Here is a 22,826-nt window from a genome sequence, read left to right on the forward strand (position 1 = left end):
GCAGAAAACAGAGAAAAGAAAAGGGACAAGAGTGCAGGAAGAGGAGAGGCGCAGACGTGAAGAATAAAAGATGCAACGGAGAGAGTCGTGGTAGACAGAAAAAAAGGAGAGACAAGGAGATAATTGTCGAAGGGTGGAGGCGTTGGGAATGGAATTATCAAGAGGGCGAAGAGAGAGAGAGAGAGAAAGAGAAAGGAAAGAGAAAGGCGAGGAGGGGGGGAGGGGCAGATTTATCGGCAGAAAGGGGAGAAAATGGAGAACGGGAGGAGACAGTACGGAGAAATCGAAGAGATGAAGGGACTGGGAGACGTTCTTGGTAACGGAGCCGCGGAGAAACGAAATTTGAAACGATAAATCTCGGTACGAGGGAGATAAAGACAAACGAAAGGGGAAACCGTGAGAATGTTGGAGCAAAAGACACAAAGAAGTTGTACATAGTATTTGTACACAGTAAAAGAAGGAAATGTATGGAATATTGATAAATTACAAAACGGAGGAAATCATCGAAATTTTGCTATATAAAATGTACGTAACGGTGTGAACTGAAACGATGTTTCAAAGGAATACAACTAAATTTCATCAATTCGAAATTAATTCTCTACAGATGTCTATGGAGGATCTCTAGACGCGTTTTATAGATTTTATCGTAGTAAATGATCATCGGTTAAGCTCTCGGAATGATGGAGAAAATTCTCAAAACAACAGCTATAATTGCATTAGATATTAATCCGTCCTTTAACGCAAGAGTAAATGGAATTCTGTTGAGACGAACTCGAAGTAGAATCAGGCCTTCACGGACAGACAAGCGGTAGACAGCTGAAATTTAGTTTATCTGTCATATATAAAGGATTATTAACACACGACTATGATACAGAGATATACGTTACAAGAATAGCGGAATCAGGGAGGACTCCTCCGTAACAATGTGTAAAAGTAACAGTAGAAAGCAATGGTTCGATCGATGAAGAGGCAAAGGAACGGAAGATGACGAAAAGAGGAAAAGAGAACGGGCGACGACAGGGCGGATTTCGAATGCGTCGCACGGATCGCTACGAAATCTCGGATTCTATTAACGGAGAAATTATAACGGATTGACGGACGCAAGGAATGGATGCATGGAACATGGATGGACAGAGCCGCCTTGTTGTCCCGCGAAAGATTTCTCTTGAATCGTAAATACCGATCAGACGCTTTAGGCCTTACGTTGCATGTTAAACTACTTCCCGGTGCATTCACAAATTGTATCGTGGCGGTAGAACAAAGACAGTGCTTTTTCCGCAAGATGGATAAAGAAGAATGTGTTTGTCGAGCGATATGAAAGATTTAGGAGAGATTACCATCTGCAACTAGTTTAAACTCTAAATACACACTCTGACATTGTATGCTACAGACTGTAGATGCGTGTATAATAAATGTATCAAATGTACAGCCCAGCTAAAAAATTTTCGGGCACTGTGTTTGTATAATAAAAATAGTACAATAAATATGAATTATAAATATATAATAAATAGGCACGATACAATATAAACTGCACAACATAAAAGTATAAATTATATACGTAATATGCCGTATATAATATAAATTGTATAAATAATTTTGTATAATAAAGACTGTTAATATATTGATATGTTATATTAGTGTATTGTAACAGCTTTTGATGCTCTATGATCTATGGATTCTATATTCTTTATTGCAATTTTTAATTTTACTTTGTTATTATTGGAATATCTTGTTATTATTGGAATTTATATCGTTTATATTATTGTCTTGATTTGCACATATGTATATATCACATATATCGCGTGCATCTTTTCAAAGATACATTTCAGTTAATCACCGTTGAGTTTTACGAAACTTTTTAAAAGCTTTTTTTGAAAAGAAATGACAAAGGCATGCAAGGACGTGCATTTTAATTAAGCGTAAAGCAACGATTATGGATGTCTGCAAGCAGAGCGAAAGAAAAACTTCGACTCACCCTTCGTAGCGTTGTTTGATGTTTTTGCCACTTCCTCTCGCCTCTCGTCCTGAGAAAACATTATTAAAAATTAATTATCAAAACATTAGCACAATTGTTCTAAAATATCATTACATCGTATATATTACATGATCTAAAAGAACTGACCAATCCAATCAGCTTTCACGATGAAAGAGAAAAAGTTGAAAAACGTAGAGACGTTTCACAAACATGAAATCAGTAATTTGGCGTGCCGAACAACGATAAATTTAAGAGCAGATTTTATTTTGTTAGGAAATGAAAATTGTTCAAGGTGCGTGTATTACACAATTGTTGTTAACTACGATTTTCCACGAACTAAAAAAATATGAAGGAAACTATTTCTCTTTCGTATCGTTTTCTTCTCTAGGCTCAGAGAATCATGTGTTTGGTTAATTACAATTTTGTAATCGGAAACTATCTTTGATAATAAAACGAACAAGTCTTTGATATTATCCCGTAATTTAACGAAAAGAGCCATATCGATCTCCGTACAAGATATGATTGGGATACTTTTAAAAATCAAGGATCAATCGCGAAGGAATCTAGACAATAATAAACTCCTTTGGATTTACAAACGATCAATTGAGGTTAAAATATACTAAATGGTCGTTTTACAAAGTGTGACGCTCATAGAAAATAATTGCGCGCATAGGAAATAGCGCGTTTCGATATCCATTCGCAATGTACGAACAAAAAAATTTTGGATTCTCGAGAAAGAACTATCATAGCTACGATAATAGAAACATCAATCCAGATGGTACTTATGAAATGGATGCTAATAGAAATCTTCTTGTTTATATTAATTTTTATATTCGTTTCCCCATTAGAAATCACTACAGTTTATAAACATCCCGATGTTACTTACATATGCGAATATATAAAAGACAAATTCTATTTTGCAACGTTACGCAACGGCCGGAAAGATGTAAAAAGCACGTCCAATATTCATTTTTTTACGATCGACGACGAGCTAATTTACAATAACTTTTACAACGACTTTGGCCCCTTAAACATCGCTTGTTTGTACAAGTAAGAATTTTAAATACATTTCTACTTCTAAATAATAATACCTGTTTAGCTTTTCCTCGAGTATTATCCTTTGTCTACAATATTTTCAATTACATAAGTAAAGCAAACTTTAATATACATTTAATATTATACACATTGTATAATTAAATAAATATAATTCAATCAAAATTTGCCAAATTAACTAAAACATTGTGATCACTATTAAATCATAAGATGATTAATAATTCCTTTTACAGATATTGTTGTAAGATAAATAAGAAACTTGAGAGCCCAGGTAACGAGCATAGACAAATCGTTCACTATACTTCGCAACGGGACCACAAAAGAGCGAATGCTGCGTATTTGATTGCCTCTTACGCGATATTGTACTTGAACAAAAATCCAAAAGAAGCTTACAACATTCTTTTCATGGGAGGTGAAATTCCTATAAAATCGTTCCGAGATGCCTCCATGGGATCAGCCATTTACAGTCTTCATTTGTTAGGTAATGACATTTGTGGAAATTAGAAGCTGAAAAATGAATTCTATTGAAATTGTTCTTGTATAATTAATTTGATGAGAACAGATTGCTTGCACGCGCTTAAAAAAGCAGCTTCTTTTGGTTTCTTTAATTTTGATGATTTTGACGTGTTCGAATATGAAAAGTACGAAGACATGAGAAACGGTGGTTTGAACTGGATGGTACCACAAAAGTTCCTGGCTTTTGTTGGTCCAAGCACAGAACCAGACACCCCTTATCATCCGCCCGAGTGTTACATTGATTATTTTTTAAAAAATCAAGTCACAGCCGTGGTTAGATTGAATAAGAAAGTATACGATGCATCAAGGTAAAAGTCCACTTTACAATCTTATTATTAATAATCTCTATGAGACTATTTAATTATAGAAAAGATATATCATTTGCAAGTATTGATTAATTGATAATAAAAGAATAACATTTTCTGGAAGTTATACTGTTGACACAATTTTCATAATTTTAAATTTAGAATGAAATTAAAATAATGCTTTAAAAATAGATTCACTGAGGTAGGAATCGCGCATTACGATATGTTCATGCCAGACGGCACGGTACCACCGAGGAGAATACTGAATGAATTTTTGCAACTAAGCGAAAATACCAGTGGGCCAATAGCAATTCATTGCAAAGTTATTCGAAGCTCTTTAAACAACATTCTAATCTACCTCCACTTTACATTTTCATTTTCTACATAAACAACATTTCAGGCTGGACTAGGAAGAACAGGTTCATTGATCGCTGCTTATTTAATAAAGCATTATAAAATGACGGCTAGAGAAGCTATTGCTTGGGTAAGGATTTGCAGGCCTGGTTCAGTTATTGGACATCAACAAGCCTGGTTGGAAAATGGAGAAAAAAATTTATTGAATGCTGGTCAACAATATAAGTAATTCATATTTCCTATCATACATATAAATAATATTAAAATATTCCTTTTTTTATTGTTAATTTCTAATAAAAATATAAGGGAGAAATATTTACCTGTTTCGTGATGATGTGTCTATTTCGCAGACTGAAGTATTATGGAGATAGTGATGTGATATTGCATCACAAATGCGGAATATATTCAATTGTGGACAAGCAGGAAAGGAACTTACACTACACAACCGACGAAGGGTGCACAGGTAAATCTCTATAATTAAAACCCACCAATAAAGATATGAGAAAAGGCTATATAGAATTTATTTGATGCTATTTATTATAGGCCAATAAGAACTTTACCTATGGAAAATATGATTTCCAATCCATTCTTCATATCAAAAAGCTTTGATTTCTGCTTTGATGAGAAAGTATTGATCTGAAAAAAGAAAATAATTATAGAAAAAAACGTTGATTTCAAATTAGAGTTACAATTATTTAATGTAACATTTTATTGTTTCAGAGCCTAACAAGTGTAATAATATGCCGATCGAGAAAAAAGGCAAAACGAAATTTACAAGAATTTTAGGTATTTACCGAAAAATTAATAATTTTTTAGTTGTTTATTTCTTAATTTTAAATAAATATTTAAAAAATTTTTTTTAATATATGTACATATATATAGAATATAACATAGTATATTGCATTATATGCTATGTATACTATATTACTTTATTATATATATATATATATATATATATAGTACTATATATGTGTAGTACACACACGCGCGCGCGCGCGCCCACACACGCACACACACACACACATATGCATATATATTATACTTATCAACAATAGAATGTCCTTTTTTTTAATCGAAAATTATATTTTTAAGTTAATTTTTTTACAATAATATCAAAATTAAAGTAAATCTTTAATACTGAACATGGCCACAATGACCTTGAAATGCTAACATATGATATTTTGCTTTTTTACATTATAAAAGTTATTAAATTATATTATTATACATAAATACATACCATTATGGAGGTAATAGTTTGAATCTTCATGTTGGAAGAGAATGTTAATAGTATTTTAAACCTAAAATTATGAAAAATTTCAAGAGTACACCGAAACGTGTATAAAGCAACGGTCGCGCGCCAAAACTGTGTTAGAAGTATGCGCACGCATCTCAATATCGATTGCTAATAGATTCAGATTCATTAACATCTAGAAATATATATTCAATTTACCCAATTAGAACAAAATATTCATTCAAATTAAAACAACAAACTACTAGAAAATTTATTCTTATAAGATCTTAATGTAAGAAAAGATATATAAATAATATTGACTTCTTATTAATTAATCGATATTTCACCTGTGTCGATAGCTGCGCGCGCAGCTAATACAGATGGAACATTGATAATAAATCAAAATTAACATAAAATATAATTATTTATGACAATCAATGACTCAAAAATGCAACAAAATATGATTAGAATATGTTCCAAGAAATATTTTATATTCAAATTTAAATTATTAATAAAACAAATCAAGTTTATCTATTTTCCCGCCATATGTATAACAGATATCCCGCCATATAATGCGCGTCTGCGCGCACATCTAATTTCAGTTAGTTCAATTTAGAATTTCTAACAGATGATAGTGTTCACCTTGTGCAACTTTCTTATTATATATCATTACTGTGATAAAACTAAAGTGTAAGTCATCGTAAAGATATTTTAGTCACATTTATAAAAAATAAACTATAAACTTCAAGAATAAAAAAGAATTTAGACTATATAACTACATCATGGAATAAATAGTGTACAACGCAATTTTTTATCTTTGCTTATTTATAGGAAAATTAAGAAATTTCCGTGGATCAAACGATTCAGAACGAGTTCCACAGAAATACAGAGTTACGGATTCGTATATTATGACACAAGGAGACAAGCTAAATGAAATCAAGATGAACAGATTCAAATCATCTCGAAATTCAGGGTCGCGGCAAAAGAATTGCATCTCTTATGGACTGGACGCTTTGAAAAACGCACGTCGAAGAAAATAAGTAAGTAAATATTTGAAAAAATAAAGAAAAAAAGAAATTGTTTGACTTGTCGCGAAATTTACTTCATTCTAATTCAATTTGAACATTATAATTAAGAATATTTCAAACGACACAATATACGTGTACATATGAATTTGTTACAAAGAAAATACATGAGAATCAGTAAAGATTGAAAAAAACATTGAAGGAAAAATAATTTATACAAAATCGTTTTACATAATTTTATAATCCATTCAATATAAAATGATTCGTTTCTGTATAAACTAAATAGAGAGATTTCTCGAGAAGAATTATTAAAAATAACTATATAGAGAATACAATTTCTAGAAGATTCACTGATTTCGTTTTTCTTCTCTTTTTTACTTCTACCTGCCTTGAAAATTTGTTATTGCGTCGACGGATGAAGATCAGTGAAGCTTATTTAGAGAATTTTATGCTCTATATATTTACTTGAAAATAATTTCCACGCAAAACAGTATTGACATAGTCAAAGTCGACAAAAACAGGAGGTATTCCATCGAAATAGGATTTTGAGAAACAAAAACACCCGCAGATAAACACGCAGTTTCACGTTTCTCAAAGCTTTTTTGTACAATTATGCGTTAATTAACACTTTTTCTTGATAACGTTATTTATTCCATCGCTTTTACTTTCGAATCTTGATATATATGTATGTATATGTTCTGAGATCACTTAACTTTTCAACTTTGAACTTCAAATGAAAAATATCATCTGTGTCCAATGAAGGGTACAGAAGCGTACAATTTACAGAGAATTATATTATAAACCATGGACCACAAAATTTTCACTAATTCGGTATATAGGAAGGAAAATCGTCACGAATCTGTGCAGTCAAAAGTGTTAATCAAAGTAATTCATCATTCATACTTTGCGTGCCAATCTTGAACGCACTCTTTGTTATTTATATTTTACGATTATTATTCATTACAGATCTTATAACCGCTGTAGATTATCAACTATCAAAGTTTATACCATACATAAAACATATTTACCTTTATACCCTACGATTAGCGGGAAACAAGTTGATATAGGGTATACATGATTGTGCAATTTAACATCAACGTGAAGTCTCAAATTCATAGAATAGAAAAAAAATGAAAAGAACTTTTCTTCTGGCATTATAAGCTTCGTGACAAATTCATAGTGTTGTAGTATTCCAGTACATGACTAAAATTAAAGACTAATTCAGTTCTGAGAGTACACTTATAATCACAAGAATTATGTAACGTCACAAAAAATGTATAAGAAAGTAATTAGTTAAATATCCTTTCTTTCTTTTTTTCTTCTTTTTCTATTTTGTTCGTGTTAATGCAAAGAAGTAACAATTAAAATTGTATCGCGAATTTTCGTCACGTATCACAATGATCAGAGTTTGATAGGTAAAAGCGTAAAAAACAGGCCATGAATTTAAATTCCTCCTGCACTGATAGATATCGCTTTTGTTATTTAATGTACACTTCTATCGTTTCTTGTTAGACTTTTGCGGTTTTACATTCAATTCTGCACAGATTGAATGGATAATGCCATTCTAATATGTATTACGTCTATTAATTTGTATACCCAAAACATCGCTTTTGTATCATCATTCATTTTTTTTTTTTTTTAGTTTCTATTTGTCTGTTATCTTAAACACACGTTATAAAATTTTGGTTTACGAAAGTTAGATATTTTGTTTTTTTTTTCTTTTACTTGCACTAAGCACGTTATTATATTTTATCGTTACTGTCATCATAAGTTTATCATTAACTATCAAAATTTCTGTTATTTTCTGAAACTACTTTCTTTTTTTTATATTTCTTTTTCTTTTTATTATCGAGCTCAAATATTATAATATTCGTCGCTCACGCAAGATCATTTTTTTTTATTTATTCTTTAACTATATTTAAAACTTATAACCAAAAGATAAAAACGGTATATTAAATATGATATTATTGAATATTGCAGACACTTGTACCCCTTAGTTGATCGTCTTTTTTATTTTTTTTATTTTTTTTTTATGATATTATTTCATTTTTTTTTTCATTTTGTTTTGTTTCATTTCTCTGGCTTTAGATATCCCAGAGAAAAAAATATAAATCATTACAAGCAACAATACATGATATTCAAAATGATATCGCTTGTTTTTCTGAGCTTTACACCACCATTGCTTTCTCAGCAATTTTCTTCTTTTTTCCTTTTAATTCTGTTTATTTAAAATTCTCACATGTTATTACATTAGTTAAAAAAAAAAACGAAACTGCATGAGGATTTTGCATGCACTCTCATTATTTCCCTTTGCATCGTACAGTCTTTTTCAAAGATGATGTTATCATGCAATTTCCAACAAAGTTAAAACATGCTTATTTTTTGTATGTTTTCATCTTTTTCAAAACACCATTCCATCAATTGCTCCTCAAAGAGCGCTTTATAATGCACCATTATACTGTATAAGTTATCAAGGTCACACCGCTCTGTATAAAGTTACACTTGCGATGTGTTGATTCGCCATGACTTCAACAATTGCATCGCGTATACCGTAACAAAATGTACACCCAAATGGATTTGTTGTGTTCGTTGAGGAAGCACGGTTCAATACTACTGGCCGTGCACTAGCCTTCAATTGCTCGCTTATTCTATCCCATTTCGTATAGGCAGTGATCTAAAAAACAAACAATTATTGAAACTGTCATAATCTTAGACATTAAACACTCATCAATACTTTCACTGTTTATCTTAACTCTCATTTCGAAATATATATGTCGTACCGTAACTGGAGAAGGAGAAACATCTATGAGTTTCCCCGATTCAGTGGAATTATTTTCTGGCGGAAGAGTTAAAGAAAACTCGCAACGATGATACATGTTAAAATTATAATGGCCCGGATAATTTGTGTGTAACACAAACTTCTTAACGCATTGAGTTTTGGCATCAAATAAAACATCCTATGAGCAACATGTATATGTTTAGATACGTGTTTTGATTCGCTTTAAACGTGGAACGTCAAAATAAAAAAATTACCAATCCTAAAGTAAAATAGTTGTAAAAGAAATCTGATCGTCTTATTTTATCACGTTTGTGTGCGTGAGGGCTGTGAATGCGCATCTTATCCTCGGCTTTAAAAAACACTCGAGAAGGTGCTCCCAAGGCGCTCAGCACATCTTCACAAGTGTCACCGAATAACACCTACAATTGTCACATAAAATATAAATAAAACATAAAATCTTTATCACAAGATTTAACTATAGGAGCAACTTATTCATTTTATAGTGTAATAATAACGATATAAAGAGATTTAGACTAGGAATACAAATTCAACAAACTAAATTATAAATTATAACCTCTTTGGTTAAGCAGCGTTTTTTTGGCTCTAATAATACCCTTGTTACAGAGCTGCCTTCTGTAAAGAGGTGCAATCTAAGACCTCGTGTACGAATTTTGTCCCGCATAACATCTGCCTTTTCTAAATACAAATTGTTATGATAGCAAACCTGGCAAAACATGGTTATATGATATCAATCTTGCTTTGATATTCATACATTTCATTCTATAATACCAATAAAAAATAATTACAAGCGGTAGAGGTGGTGGCGGTGCCTTTAAATTATGTTCATCGCTTCCACTTCCAGCACCCATGTTACCAACATAAATGGCTGTTTTTGCCACAAGGGGAGATGTTCCGTTTGGAAATTGTAATGATCCTAATCCATGTGCATACCCAGGTTGAAATTTTGAGTCAATGGGGAAGTAAAACGATAGTCCTCGGAAATTTAACACAAATACCTAAAAAAAACAACACTCTATCTCCACAGATCCTTACTAATCCTTTATACAGACGAAAATGTAAATATACTTGTTTGTCACTATCGTAAACACCAGGATGAGTTGCTCCAAACGAATGCTCAATCTGTTCAATAGATGGCAAAACCTCTGGTGAATTGAATGGCAAACCACAGTACTTGAGTTTAACTAATTTCATATTATAAATCTCAATTATTTTGAGCCTTTGCACCACTGGGTCAAATATAAGCCGAACGCCATCATGAGGTAAATTTATTACTAAATCTACATCTAAAGGATTCTGTGAATACAGAACACAATTTAATTTCAACAATAAACAAGTATAAGAAAAGTATAACAATTACATATTTTTATAAATATATACTCACACTATCACTATAAAGTACTTGTACTCCTCTTATAATGCCCACTTGGGATTGTATTATTGACACAGACTGGGAAAAATGCATGCCTGTAACAATAATTTTCTTAGAAAAATATATTCCTCACACGTCATTTTTAAATTTATATTACATTTACACAAAGTAATTATTCAAAATGATACTACGAATCTTATATTTATTTATAACGTGATATTTCATTGAAGCATTAATTTCTAATTAATCACCAGTCAATTAATTGACAATTTGGCAATGAGAGCCCAAATAATAAGACGATACGAGTAAACAATTACATAATAAGCAACAAAATATTCAGCATGAGCACCATTTTCTTTGTTTACCCGCGATTGTCAAACGAGGTGTTTACAAATAGAACAAAATAACAAAGTGCAAGTGCTGACATGACAGCAGCATCAATAAAGATCAATCAGAATGTCAGGAAGAAGCGTAACAGGGATCCTGTGTCCAATTCCCAGATTATCATGAATTAATTCGATCATCGTAGAATTACGCGTAATACGACGTAGACACGATACATCGCGTGTGTTTCGTCACTTGCCTAAAATAAATTCCCACTGCTCGCAACCGAGGGATCTTTCGGGTACTACCTCGAGTTCCAACATCTCTAGCCGATTTCTTTATTGTTCCCTTTACTTTTAAATTAAACTAAGAACAGAGTGCACAACGCGTCTCCAAGTATCATAAGAACTGCGTTGTTCCTTTGTCTACGTATCGCACTGTTACAAATCACCAGATAGCCATATTGCTTCCCTAAACAATAAACCTCGACACTCTACTCTTACGGCTGGCAAACTGTCACCGAACAGCTGATACGTACCGCAGACTACACGAAATAGAATCAGACTATCGACTGTGTACAAGAACGCACTATTTCGAGGAAGAACTTCGTCTACGTCGCTTTAGATGTCGTGATGTACGCGACTCTGTCGACTAAAGTTAGCATTGATCGAAATGTGTTTTACTTTGGAAATCTTCGGAGATTGATCAGATTTTGAATTAATTTTTATTTGGTTATTTTCCTAATTTTTTCGAGGCTATTTATCTAGTACATCATGCTATACTTAAGCAAAGTGACCGGTGAAAGCACTGTGCACGCATCATACGACAAACCAAAACAAATTTTATAATGTTCTTCTTGATAGACTTTTAGTTAGATGCTGGACTCAGAAGGGTTAATTTAATTAGATATATTCATTTAATGCATTTCAGATATACTATATGCATAATGTATGCATATAGCCGACTCTTATCGGCTAGAATTGCTGGCGCGAATATTTGAATTTTATTTCAGAAATTTTCCCTTAGAATATTCCCTTAGAAGTTTACTATTTGTCGAATTGAATGCTTAAGTTTTAACGTAAAAAATATTGCATGGAAGATTTATATCAATATAGAAAAATTGCAAATGTGAATCGAGAGGTTTTGAGCGATTATAGAAGTTGTAAATAAAGCATATGCGATACATCTTTTTTTTTTTATTATAAGATGTCGAGGTTAAAGACCATAGATAATAGAACATTGTATTCTTTGTTAACCGTTTTATAATCATAAATACATAAAATAATTTTCAATTGAACAATTAGAAATCTTTCCACGAAACCAATTTAAACACTTTCTTATGACAGAGAAGATTTCAATTATTTATAAAAAGAAAGTAGTACTACAATATAAATAAACACTAGAGGATTTTGTTCATTGTAAAATTCATTTCACGGAAAATATTATGTTGATTCTTGTTCAATATAAAATATTTCATTTCTTGATAAAAAGAAAGAAATAATGTAAACAAGCAGCTAAAAAAACTTCCTTGATTATAAAATTCGTTTCGTAGAAAGTATCAAAGTTTTTGATAATTGTAAATTTTTGAAAATTTAGAGATGTAACGCAATCAACTGAGTTAAAACACAAAATAATCTTTCTTAAAGTATACATATACGACGTATATTTAACGAAAATCAGATAACAAATTCTAGTCTTAAAATAGCAGTCTGCGAGAGAGTCCATTTAGAAATTGATAAATTAAAGAATGTAAAAAATATATGTATGCTTGGTGTGTGAAAAATCCTAGAAGTTATAAATCTATTTAAGACAATTATCATGATTAGTAAAAAAAATTTATCAATTTCTAAAGAAAGAAATTCTAAAACTAATCTGAAGAAAGAATCTTAAAACAAGCTAAAATATTTGATGATTTTGAAAAATGCTTGATAAAGTTAACTCATGATTACGACAAAAATACTCGTTATTTGACTATAAATTATAAATTCATTCAAATTATTATTATTGATAAAAATTTCAAATAATTTTATTGGTATCTTATCTTAAAGTATATATTATAGTTAATATATATAAAGTATATATTATAGTTAATATATATAAAGTATATATTATAGTTAATATATATAAAGTATATATTATAGTTAAGTTAATATATTATCTTAAAGAATTCTAAGTCAAATTAAAACATTTGACAAATGTGAAATGCTTCGTAAAGCTTTGACAAACACTCCATTGTTACAATCGGAATATTCTTGCCTTGTGAAATCTTTGTTGATGCATACATCGTATGGTCGTGCCCACTGTGTTATGCAATCAATTATGATAACTATATCATAAGTCATACAGTCGAGCCTCCAGACATGTCAGATCACGCATGAATCTTCCCGCGAATATGTACGTGTGTCACATTGTATGTATTGTACATGTTTATGTAAACATGTTTATGTTTATTGACATCATGTCAGAGTTATCAAAATCGAGAGAAATACAAGAGAAAGATAAAAAGAAGATGAGGTGGCAAAACACGACCGATTTTGAGGAAATGGCCCTAACCAAAACACGATGACTTTTATTTTAATTCTGTCTTCGATTATATTCATAAGAAAATAAAAGGTTGAATATTCTTTTCACTTTTTTATTTAAAACTGTTAGCGATGGACGAGCCTAAAATAATGAATTTTATTGCAAAACTGTTGTTCATAAATGTGATGAAATTGAATCTTTCAGTAATTATTTATGCACAATTATCATTTGCGCAATTGCGTGTAGATTAATTGACAAATCACTAGAAAGGATAAAGTTCACGACGCGGTGTCGAAACTTTAAAAAATCAGATAAACATGTAGATTTGTGTCATGTGTCTTAAATTTGTCATTTCTTTTTACTACGAAGCTATATCCTCATCGATAACTTTTTAATACAGGATCTTGTTCGATTCATAACACGCAGAGAATGTGAGTGGCTCTGAAATACAAAAGCTATTATGTCTGTTCAACTGAAAAAGCGTTCGGTCATGATCCTTTTATCACTGCCGGTAGTTCTGCGAGATTCTTCGAGTTAATAGTCTGTCGCGTCGTCTGGATCGCGCAGACAAGCACAAACCAGTGTATTAATCATTAATTACTTAGGGGTGAAGAAAAATGCTGGATGCTGATAAACTCGCGATTATCTTACCTTGAAATGAGGCATTAGCTAAATAAGTTGTCAGTAATGCTTATTGTAAATGTAATGATGTCCAATTTGACTTTATTTGATATAACTCAATTCAATCTAATTTCAACTGATTCGATGTAACTCAAATTAATTTCAACTATGAACTTTAATTCAGTCCAACTTAATCCTAATCTAATTTGACTTTAGACTTAATTTGATTCTGTTAAAATTCCACTTAATTTAATTAACCTTCCTTAACTCTGATTTAATACTTTACTTTAGCCCAATCTGACCCACTTTGTTTGATACAACACACAGTGTTCAACTTCACTTTATTGTACGATATTTATAATTTAAAAAAAATAAATAATCGATTCATCAGAAATTGTCTCGTACCGGAGGAAACAGGTTATAAATATAATTAAGTGCAGCCTTACCACGGGAAAGTCCGATATCCTGAAATTAACCGTAATTAACGATTTTTCCAGGAAATTAATCGTTCACGGCACCGATTAAAGTAAACCCAAACAAAGTGCGATATTGACGAAGTTTCTGTAAACAATAATGTTGTATGAATTGCATGCAACGAATAGCTTAGATCAAAGTGCAACGTGTGAACATAATTCCCTTTCTCTCGACTATCTCGCTTCCATGTCGTTCTTTTTCCACGCAAATTTACCTCGCGAATGTTCGACGAGACGGCTTCATCGATTTCCTGATCAATATTAATTCTACTACTACGTTGCATCAATTTCGTAAAAAATATAAAATTTATAGTACATATAAATTGAAATAATTCTTTCATTCAACAATTAGTTATAGAACCCTAGAAATATTTTTCTATTGTTTCTAGCTTTTTTTCTTAGAGATATCATAAATATTTGATTAAATATTTATTCATCAGAAAGTGAATTTGTATCGTATTTAAAAAAGGAGTTCTGGTAATCAATCGATTGCAATCTTTGTTGATGAATTTATCAAGCTCATTTTTCGATCTCATTGTAAGTCGAATGCATTTCATTGCCTGTCGTCTGGTCCGTAGTTCACTGTCTGACCGCGATAATTCGCGAATCCCATCATTTGTGTGATAAAGCATCGTGAGATAAAGCTTTGTGTGAGATCGTCTCGCAAAATTGATTTGCGAAAAAATTTATTACGTTCTATTTAACCCGCTGTTTCATCTATATTTTTATTGTTCCATACTAAGGATCTAATTAATTAGTTACATATCATATATTTATTACGAGGCAGACTCTATCAATCTTCGATTGATCATTGTTCCCTATCCTGTTCAATTATCTTGCGGATAACAAGCGAAGGACGTTGATACACAAAGAACGACGTTAAGATTCCTAAACGGAATCATTTTATGCAAATGTTCGACATTTTCTGTTATGTTATTTTAGAATTTTATATTATTACTAACATCACTAATAGAATACAATTTTTTGATAAATACTATTTAATTGGAATGAATTGGATATTTCAAAAAAGATTCTAGAGAAACTTTTTTACTTCTCATTATCTTCGAATTAATTCATTCAGGACAGCAATTCTGACAATTTTTCGCTGCTTATACTTTGAACTACATACTGTCTTATCGATTGGATACGAGCCTTACGATCCGCATCGATCCAATGTTCATTTATAAGCAATTTAATTGTTCTCCGAGACGAGTTATTCTAATCGATTATCGGATTGAATAATTGTTACAGTTTATTGATCTTTACGAAATAGAAAATACATCGATCTATCTACATAAATCTCTTGGCACGTTGTTTCTTATTGAAATTTATATTAATTATGAAATTACATGAAAATTCGCAGTCTTATAATAATCAGAATGAGTTTTTAATCGTTCAACTTGTCAAATATTATTACTCTGTAAAATCTCAATTTGTTTAATCGAGCATGATTCAAATAATTCCAGACTTGTCCAAAATATCAAATAATCTTTATCTTCAATTCTTTTTCTAAATATTTGTGTAATAACATACATTTAATGAACAAATCAAAAGTGGAAAATCACTCATATACAATCTATTAGTCAACAAGTGAGATGTTGATCGATCTTTCTCAAGATCATCGATAACGATCTCACGAGACTAATCTTAACTTATCGTTAGGTACTTAAGAACTCGTTAATGCTCGTTAAAATTAGCCATTAAATTTTATACATTAGTAATATAGCTTATACGAACTCTAAGAAACTTCTAAGAATCGTTTTAAGAACTACTCTTCAATTAAACATACAGATAAAGCTAACATAGAGATACTATCGATAATACTAATAATTATAGTTTTGACCTGTAAATATAACTAATTGTAGAAATCGTTATTTCTTCTGAAATCTAACATGTTCCAAACTTTTGAAAGTGTATACAACACAGTGTATACAACACAAAAGTGTATATAAACAACATCGACCCCGAAAAGATTGATAAGAATTCTAATTACATCATTTCATGAATAACTTTTCCAGTGAGCGTAAGCACATGAAATATTCCAACAAAACGCCCAGTCGGAGCGTAACTGCATCAATACCTCTGTCGCCACTTTAATACTTCAAATTTACAACGCTGACATTAGGTATAAACAAAATTCGATGCCCGTGCGCCACGATGGAACGTGGTATTTAATCTCGGCAAGAGATAATTAAACGCGAGAGAGCATGTTGGTTGCCGGTCTGTCAGTGCGCGTCGCGTACACCACTAGATAGCGGAAAGCGAAAGTAATGGCGCAAAAATAGAAGAGCAAGTGGCGGGTAACAGTTTCAATATAAAACGGCTCGGCTGTTGCAAACCGATTTCGTTTTAATACGACGCGTGGGTCGCGATTGCTTTTACTTCGACCGACATTTTGTGCCCAGGTACAGTCCATCTGAAACTGTGAGATCGTGCGTTATATTCTTAATTCTTCTTAAATTAGTTTCAAGCGTGGTCGATCATTATCACTGGTTCCAAACTATCCGCCGTGATAGATTCACAGCTCGCATTTGCTAGGTATTAGGTACATGGCAATCGACTTTAAATCATTCTCTTCTTGAAATAATAATTTTCTTTTCACTAATATTCACCTTCAGAACTGCGGTTCTTCTAGAATCTCTTCGGCGTGTATCTTCCAAAGAAGCCAAGTGTCGAAGATCATAAGCGAATTGGACGTTGCGCAGTGGTAAAAATTTCAGTTTCACCTAAACAGAATGTACAAGATTATTTTACAGTTAAAATTAATTGAGAAATTATATCAACGCACGTATACCTCGCTGCTTTCATTTCTTATCCATTGGTAATTAACGAAATGTTTTGAGACTGAAACGTAGTTCTATTACAACAGAACATTGGCAAAGCCAAGAACCGTGTCGACCGCCAACTGAAACCCGAAAGTCCAGCGCCGATTCCACGGACGTTTTGCATCGAGCTCCCACTTTGTTCACCGGAAGTGCTCGTGTGGCCAATCCGCGTGACAAATCGCTAGGGCCCGCGCGAAATCCCTTATCGATCGTTATAAAAGCGAGCGACCCAGGATATGTCGCCGAGAATCGATCCGATACGCTGGTCGAACCTCGCCAGTATCAGTTTCCGGATCACGAGAAACTTCTCCGTAGCTGCAGCCTCCATCAGAGGATCATCGATCGATCACTCGACGAATCTTCGATATTTCGCGCCGGTCGATGTATTCGGTGGCAAACAGAGCATAGCAAGATTCGCGATTTTGAGCCGTCGAACGATTCCAAACGAGATGCCACACGCAATCGATGCCTACTACCCGCGGTAAGTAGCTCGTTATTCACTATGTTACGACGATGCGAGGAGATACGAGGTGCATTCTTTCATAATAATGCACAAAATTTCACTCTGTATTATGTAAGATTTGTAGAAGATTTTTTTTATTTTTCAAAGCGGAATCAATTTAGACATTTCGGATAAAATAATTTTTGCATAAAATAATTCAAACAATAAAGAAATAGATATGAAACTTTAGCAGAGAAACTATTCAGTTGATTTCATTTGACTGTTGTTGCATAATGTTATCGTAATATCTAATGCAACAGAATCTTCGTTGCGCAGTTTGTTTGTTTACAATTAATTTCGATATTCAAACATTTCTTTTTATCGTCTGCAAAATAAATTTTCTAAATATAATTTAGTATCGCTATAATGTTAACGAAATAGCTTAGCTAACAATACCAGCGAAGACAACACAAAATAGATTAATTGCTGATTTATGACTCCGAAGATCAATGTAGTTCTTATACATTACAACTTATTCATTTTTTATTATTTTGATATATTTTAATTTTTAATTCTATTAATTAAATTTCTGCACCGTTTTTTCCTCTAGACAAATGAAAGTAATACTTCTCAAACTTTTACTTTTCTTTTAACGAAAAAGTACACCACAATGTCTATCTATTTTAAACTATGTTCGTCCAAGCATGAAAAGTTTTTAAATGTAATAGCAGCATGTACTTATAAAAGCAACAGGTTTGCCGGTAAAAGGAAAATGTATATTTTAATGGATAGTGTAAGGTATGCAGAAAGTCGCAAAATGATTTTCAACATCATCAGTATAAAATAAATGGGCAACTATCAGGCAGTTACTTTACGAAATAGCAATGTGAAAATTTATTTTTCTTTACTGATGTAGCAACAGTTAATTTGTCGACATGCTTTTAGTAGACACTTTATAGAACCACCTGTTATTCTAATTAAAAGCTAATGCTTCATGCGTTAAATATAAAATAATTAAAAGAGAGTAAAATATTTTAATATAAAGTACATAAGAGATTTTAAAAGCATAAAAATATTAGAATACCTCACAAAATAATTGGCGAAAAAAGGAATTCAAATTTAAATATAAAATGCATTAAAATATAAAATGTTGAATAAATACTTTAAAAATATTTAAATAAATTTCATTTTATTTTCAGAGTGTCCACATTGGTCTCCAACGTGGCGAAAAATCTATCTACCAACAACAATTACGAATATATAAGAAAGATACCTTTGTTGAATAGTTCGACAGAATCTCTTCCTTCAAAAGTTTGTTCATATATCGAAGAATGCGCATCCCTTTGCTGTCCAAAGGATATTTATATTTGCGATGGAAGCGATACAGAATACGAGCATCTATTGAATTTTCTGGAAAAGAATGGGACCATATCGCCTTTACCAAAATATGAAAATTGGTGAACATTTACTTCATTCACATAATTGATTTCAGAAAGTTCCTTGAATAAATAACCTTCTAGATATTTTGAGTATTCGTTCTTTGGTCTTTTGCCAACATTGTCTTAATAATGTGTGTTTTGTAAGATTTTGAACATACAGATATAAACATCTTTTGTAAATTCAATAAAAACTTCAAAGCAGTTTAAAATACAAATAGTACAAATAGAAGAACATTGGAATAATACAAATGTTTCAAACGATAGTTATGATTTTAACATGTAAAAATTTTACTTTTAGTTGGCTTGCTAGAACAAACCCGGCAGACGTAGCACGTGTCGAGAAACGCACGTTTATCAGCACCGAATGCAAACGCGATACTATTCCTATACCGCGCGAAGGTGTTATTGGAGAACTGGGTAACTGGATTTCTCCGGGAGACATGGACAAAGCCATTCTTGAACGTTTCCCAGGATGTATGAAAGGTAACTTCCTTAAAAAAAAAAACATTTAATTGTTCAACATATCCGAGACTATTTCTATTTTAAAATTCATTTTTCTACACATTCATTTTTCTTTTTTTTTAATTGCAATCCAAGAATTGATCAATGATCAATTGATAATCGAGTCATAAAATAATACTGATCTCCAATATGTCAATTTAACAAATAAAACAAACTGATTATTCCATTTTTATAATTCAGATCGAACAATGTACGTCATTCCCTTTAGCATGGGTCCAGTGGGTTCACCTTTCTCAAAAATTGGAATAGAGATCACAGACTCCGCATATGTTGTTTGTTGTATGAGAATAATGACAAGGATAGGAAAAAATATCTTAGAAACGCTTGGCAATGACGATTTTGTCAAATGTCTGCATTCTGTCGGTGTTCCAAAAAGCGACTCAAAGGTTGAGATTAATTCTTCCTGGCCCTGTGATCCTGAAAGGACCATCATCCTTCATAGACCAGACAAAAATGAGATAGTTTCTTACGGCAGTGGTTACGGCGGAAATTCTTTGCTTGGAAAAAAGTGTTTCGCCCTAAGAATAGGCTCAACTATTGCTAAGAATGAAGGATGGCTTGCGGAGCATATGCTTGTATGTATAACATTACATAATTTTATGTAAATTAAGAAAAAAAGAAATTTGATTTTAAAGATGATCGTGTTAAATATCAAAATTTACTTTTATAGATATTTCAGAATATCAAGTTTTACTATTAATATACATAAATTGAAAGTAACTGTCTTAAATAATAAAATTTAAAATTCTAAAATTTACTTTGCTATACTACATATAGATTAAAGGCAACTATTTTAAGTTATTAAGTTATTTAAGTTTTATTATTTATCATTTTATGTTAGTGGAAGATATCAAAGCAATGAAAATTTCACTATTATTTTCTCTTTCAATTCTATTTTCAATCATTACTTGGCATTTGGAAACGCATCAGTCGCTTAAAAGATTCTGTATCAGTTACCTTTTGTAGATACTGGCTATCACAGATCCAAAAGGTAGAAAGCGTTACATTACTGCAGCATTCCCCAGTGCATGCGGCAAGACAAACCTAGCCATGCTGAAACCAACGTTACCAGGGTACAAGATCGAGTGTGTAGGAGATGATATCGCTTGGATGAGATTCGATCAAGAGGGCAGACTTCGTGCCATAAACCCAGAAAATGGTTTCTTCGGCGTAGCTCCCGGAACCAATTGTATCACCAATCCCAATGCCATGAAGACTATCTTTAAGAATACTATTTTCACCAACGTGGCTGCTACCAGCGATGGTGGAGTCTTCTGGGAGGGAATGGAGGAAGAAATCAGTGATGATGTTGAAGTAGGACTTCATTATCGCTATTATTATTAACTGCGGATGTTCCTGTATTTATAGGGATTGCATTAATTGCAATAATTGCATTTTCTAATCATATTTTTATAGATCACCGATTGGCGAGGCAAGAAGTGGACCAGAGGATCCAAGACACCAGCAGCACATCCGAATTCCAGATTCTGTACTCCAATTAAAGAATGTCCTGTTATCGATCCTGGTTGGGAAGATCCAGCTGGTGTTCCCATTGACGTTATTATTTTTGGAGGACGAAGACCAGAAGGCATCCCTCTTGTATATCAAGCTAGAAATTGGCAACACGGTGTCTTTATTGGAGCTTCTATGAGATCTGAAGCTACCGCTGCAGCAGAACACACGGTATGTAATAATTCAAAGAACAATCATTTAACAGACTAATCAAAGAAGCATTAATTATTTTCTAATTATTTTATTAATTTATTGGAGACTAGTGACCCAGATGTTGAGTCATGCAGTCCTTAGTGGCTGAAAATTCAGTGCCTGAGTCATCTACAGTGATTTATATATACTATGAATTTTATTTATAAGAAATTTAAAGATATCGAAACGCACAAAATGCATACAATATGCAGAAATAAAAAATATCTAAACTACAGTACTGATAAATGAAATCTCTGCTTAGGTTTCATCATTCAATTGTGTTCATAAAAAATTCTCTTCATCATGCTTCAGTACTTCAATTCTATTTTTGGAAATTAATTTGTTTAACAATTAACAATTAGGACAAGGTAATCATGCACGATCCGTTCGCTATGAGACCTTTCTTTGGCTACAATTTCGGACACTATCTCAATCATTGGTTGAGTATGACCAAAGTGAAGAATGCTAAGCTTCCAGCTATATTTCATGTGAACTGGTTCAGGAAGAATGCGGATGGCCAATATCTATGGCCAGGATTCGGCGACAATTCTCGCGTTTTGGATTGGATTCTTCGAAAAATTGACGGTGAGAATATCGCAGTAGATTCTACAGTAGGTCTGTTACCAAAGTCAGAGTCATTCAATTTGGAGAACTTGAGCAAGGACGTAAATATGGAGGAATTGTTCAGTTTACCGAAATCTTTCTGGGAGAAAGAAGTTAGGCATCTTAGGGAATATTTCGATATGCAAGTAGGCGATGATTTACCTACAGATATTCGTGAAGAGCTTGAACTTCTTGCTTGTAACGTGGATAAGCTTTAATTGAATCATTTGGTTCCTAATATCGTAGTAAAGTTGAATTATATTTTTTTATTGAAAGGATTTATAAAGATTGTAGGGAGTCTAGGATTAAAAATTTAGTCTCAATTTGAACAGAAATCGTGTTCAATTTAAACTTTCAGTTATTGAAATTAAAACATTAAAAAGCTGTTAAAATGTTTTATTATATTAAAATCTGAACATAGTATTACGACGATTTTTACTTGAACGTCGGTCGCAATTGTTATACTCATTGAAACATTCAATGTGATGTTTTATTTCAAACAAATACTCTTCCTTTTTAATATCGTGTTTTTATTGTAAAGAAATATTTTTATGACTGCTTAGTATAGATTTTTTGTGAGAGATCGTATGTGAGAATAATAGTATGCAATTCAGCATTTATGACAGAAGAAAAATATGTATTTTCAATATTTTTTTTGAATAAAAGATTTAAGAAATGATCAATTTTCACATATTCTTTTTAAGTTATTCGTTATCTGAAAG

General features: G+C 32.1%; 3 protein-coding genes and 1 long non-coding RNA gene across 8 annotated transcripts; 2 read left to right on the forward strand and 2 right to left on the reverse strand.

Annotated features, from left to right (window-relative positions):
- The first annotated feature begins 2,677 nt into the window (after positions 1 to 2,677).
- LOC122537225 (dual specificity protein phosphatase CDC14A-like) lies at positions 2,678 to 4,754 on the forward strand. The gene is made up of 8 exons (XM_043670248.1): positions 2,678 to 2,753; positions 2,824 to 3,025; positions 3,262 to 3,509; positions 3,591 to 3,852; positions 4,042 to 4,171; positions 4,250 to 4,428; positions 4,554 to 4,666; positions 4,747 to 4,754. Exons 1-8 carry the CDS (start codon positions 2,678 to 2,680, stop codon positions 4,752 to 4,754), a joined length of 1,218 nt encoding a protein of 405 aa, XP_043526183.1.
- Positions 4,755 to 6,655: 1,901 nt separating this feature from the next.
- Positions 6,656 to 11,502, reverse strand: LOC122537228 (PHAF1 protein CG7083). 5 transcript variants are annotated; one of them, XM_043670251.1, is made up of 8 exons: positions 11,212 to 11,501; positions 10,641 to 10,723; positions 10,325 to 10,552; positions 10,045 to 10,254; positions 9,813 to 9,962; positions 9,493 to 9,657; positions 9,240 to 9,416; positions 6,656 to 9,133 (listed from the first exon to the last, which is right to left on the reverse strand). In XM_043670251.1, the coding sequence occupies exons 1-8, from the start codon at positions 11,273 to 11,275 to the stop codon at positions 8,936 to 8,938; spliced, it is 1,275 nt and encodes a 424-aa protein (XP_043526186.1). In that variant the 5' UTR covers positions 11,276 to 11,501; the 3' UTR covers positions 6,656 to 8,935. The 5 variants fall into 5 exon arrangements, with proteins under 5 accessions (XP_043526186.1, XP_043526187.1, XP_043526189.1 ...); XM_043670252.1 differs by lacking the exon at positions 11,212 to 11,501 and adding an exon at positions 11,054 to 11,081; XM_043670254.1 differs by lacking the exon at positions 11,212 to 11,501 and adding an exon at positions 10,946 to 10,967.
- Positions 11,503 to 16,616: 5,114 nt separating this feature from the next.
- On the forward strand, positions 16,617 to 22,784 carry LOC122537227 (phosphoenolpyruvate carboxykinase [GTP]-like). Its single transcript, XM_043670250.1, has 8 exons — positions 16,617 to 16,974; positions 17,439 to 17,875; positions 19,036 to 19,293; positions 19,574 to 19,758; positions 19,978 to 20,372; positions 20,764 to 21,111; positions 21,214 to 21,480; positions 21,864 to 22,784. The coding sequence occupies exons 2-8, from the start codon at positions 17,631 to 17,633 to the stop codon at positions 22,320 to 22,322; spliced, it is 2,157 nt and encodes a 718-aa protein (XP_043526185.1). The 5' UTR covers positions 16,617 to 16,974; positions 17,439 to 17,630; the 3' UTR covers positions 22,323 to 22,784.
- Positions 16,897 to 17,453, reverse strand: LOC122537230. Its single transcript, XR_006308582.1, has 3 exons — positions 17,364 to 17,453; positions 17,182 to 17,295; positions 16,897 to 16,991 (listed from the first exon to the last, which is right to left on the reverse strand). It is a non-coding gene; the product is annotated as an uncharacterized LOC122537230 (long non-coding RNA).
- Positions 22,785 to 22,826: the final 42 nt, after the last annotated feature.

The sequence above is a fragment of the Frieseomelitta varia genome, unplaced genomic scaffold (assembly GCF_011392965.1).
Source record: "Frieseomelitta varia isolate USP_RPSP 00005682 unplaced genomic scaffold, Fvar_1.2 scaffold_894, whole genome shotgun sequence".
NCBI classification, from domain to species: Eukaryota; Metazoa; Arthropoda; class Insecta; order Hymenoptera; family Apidae; genus Frieseomelitta; species Frieseomelitta varia.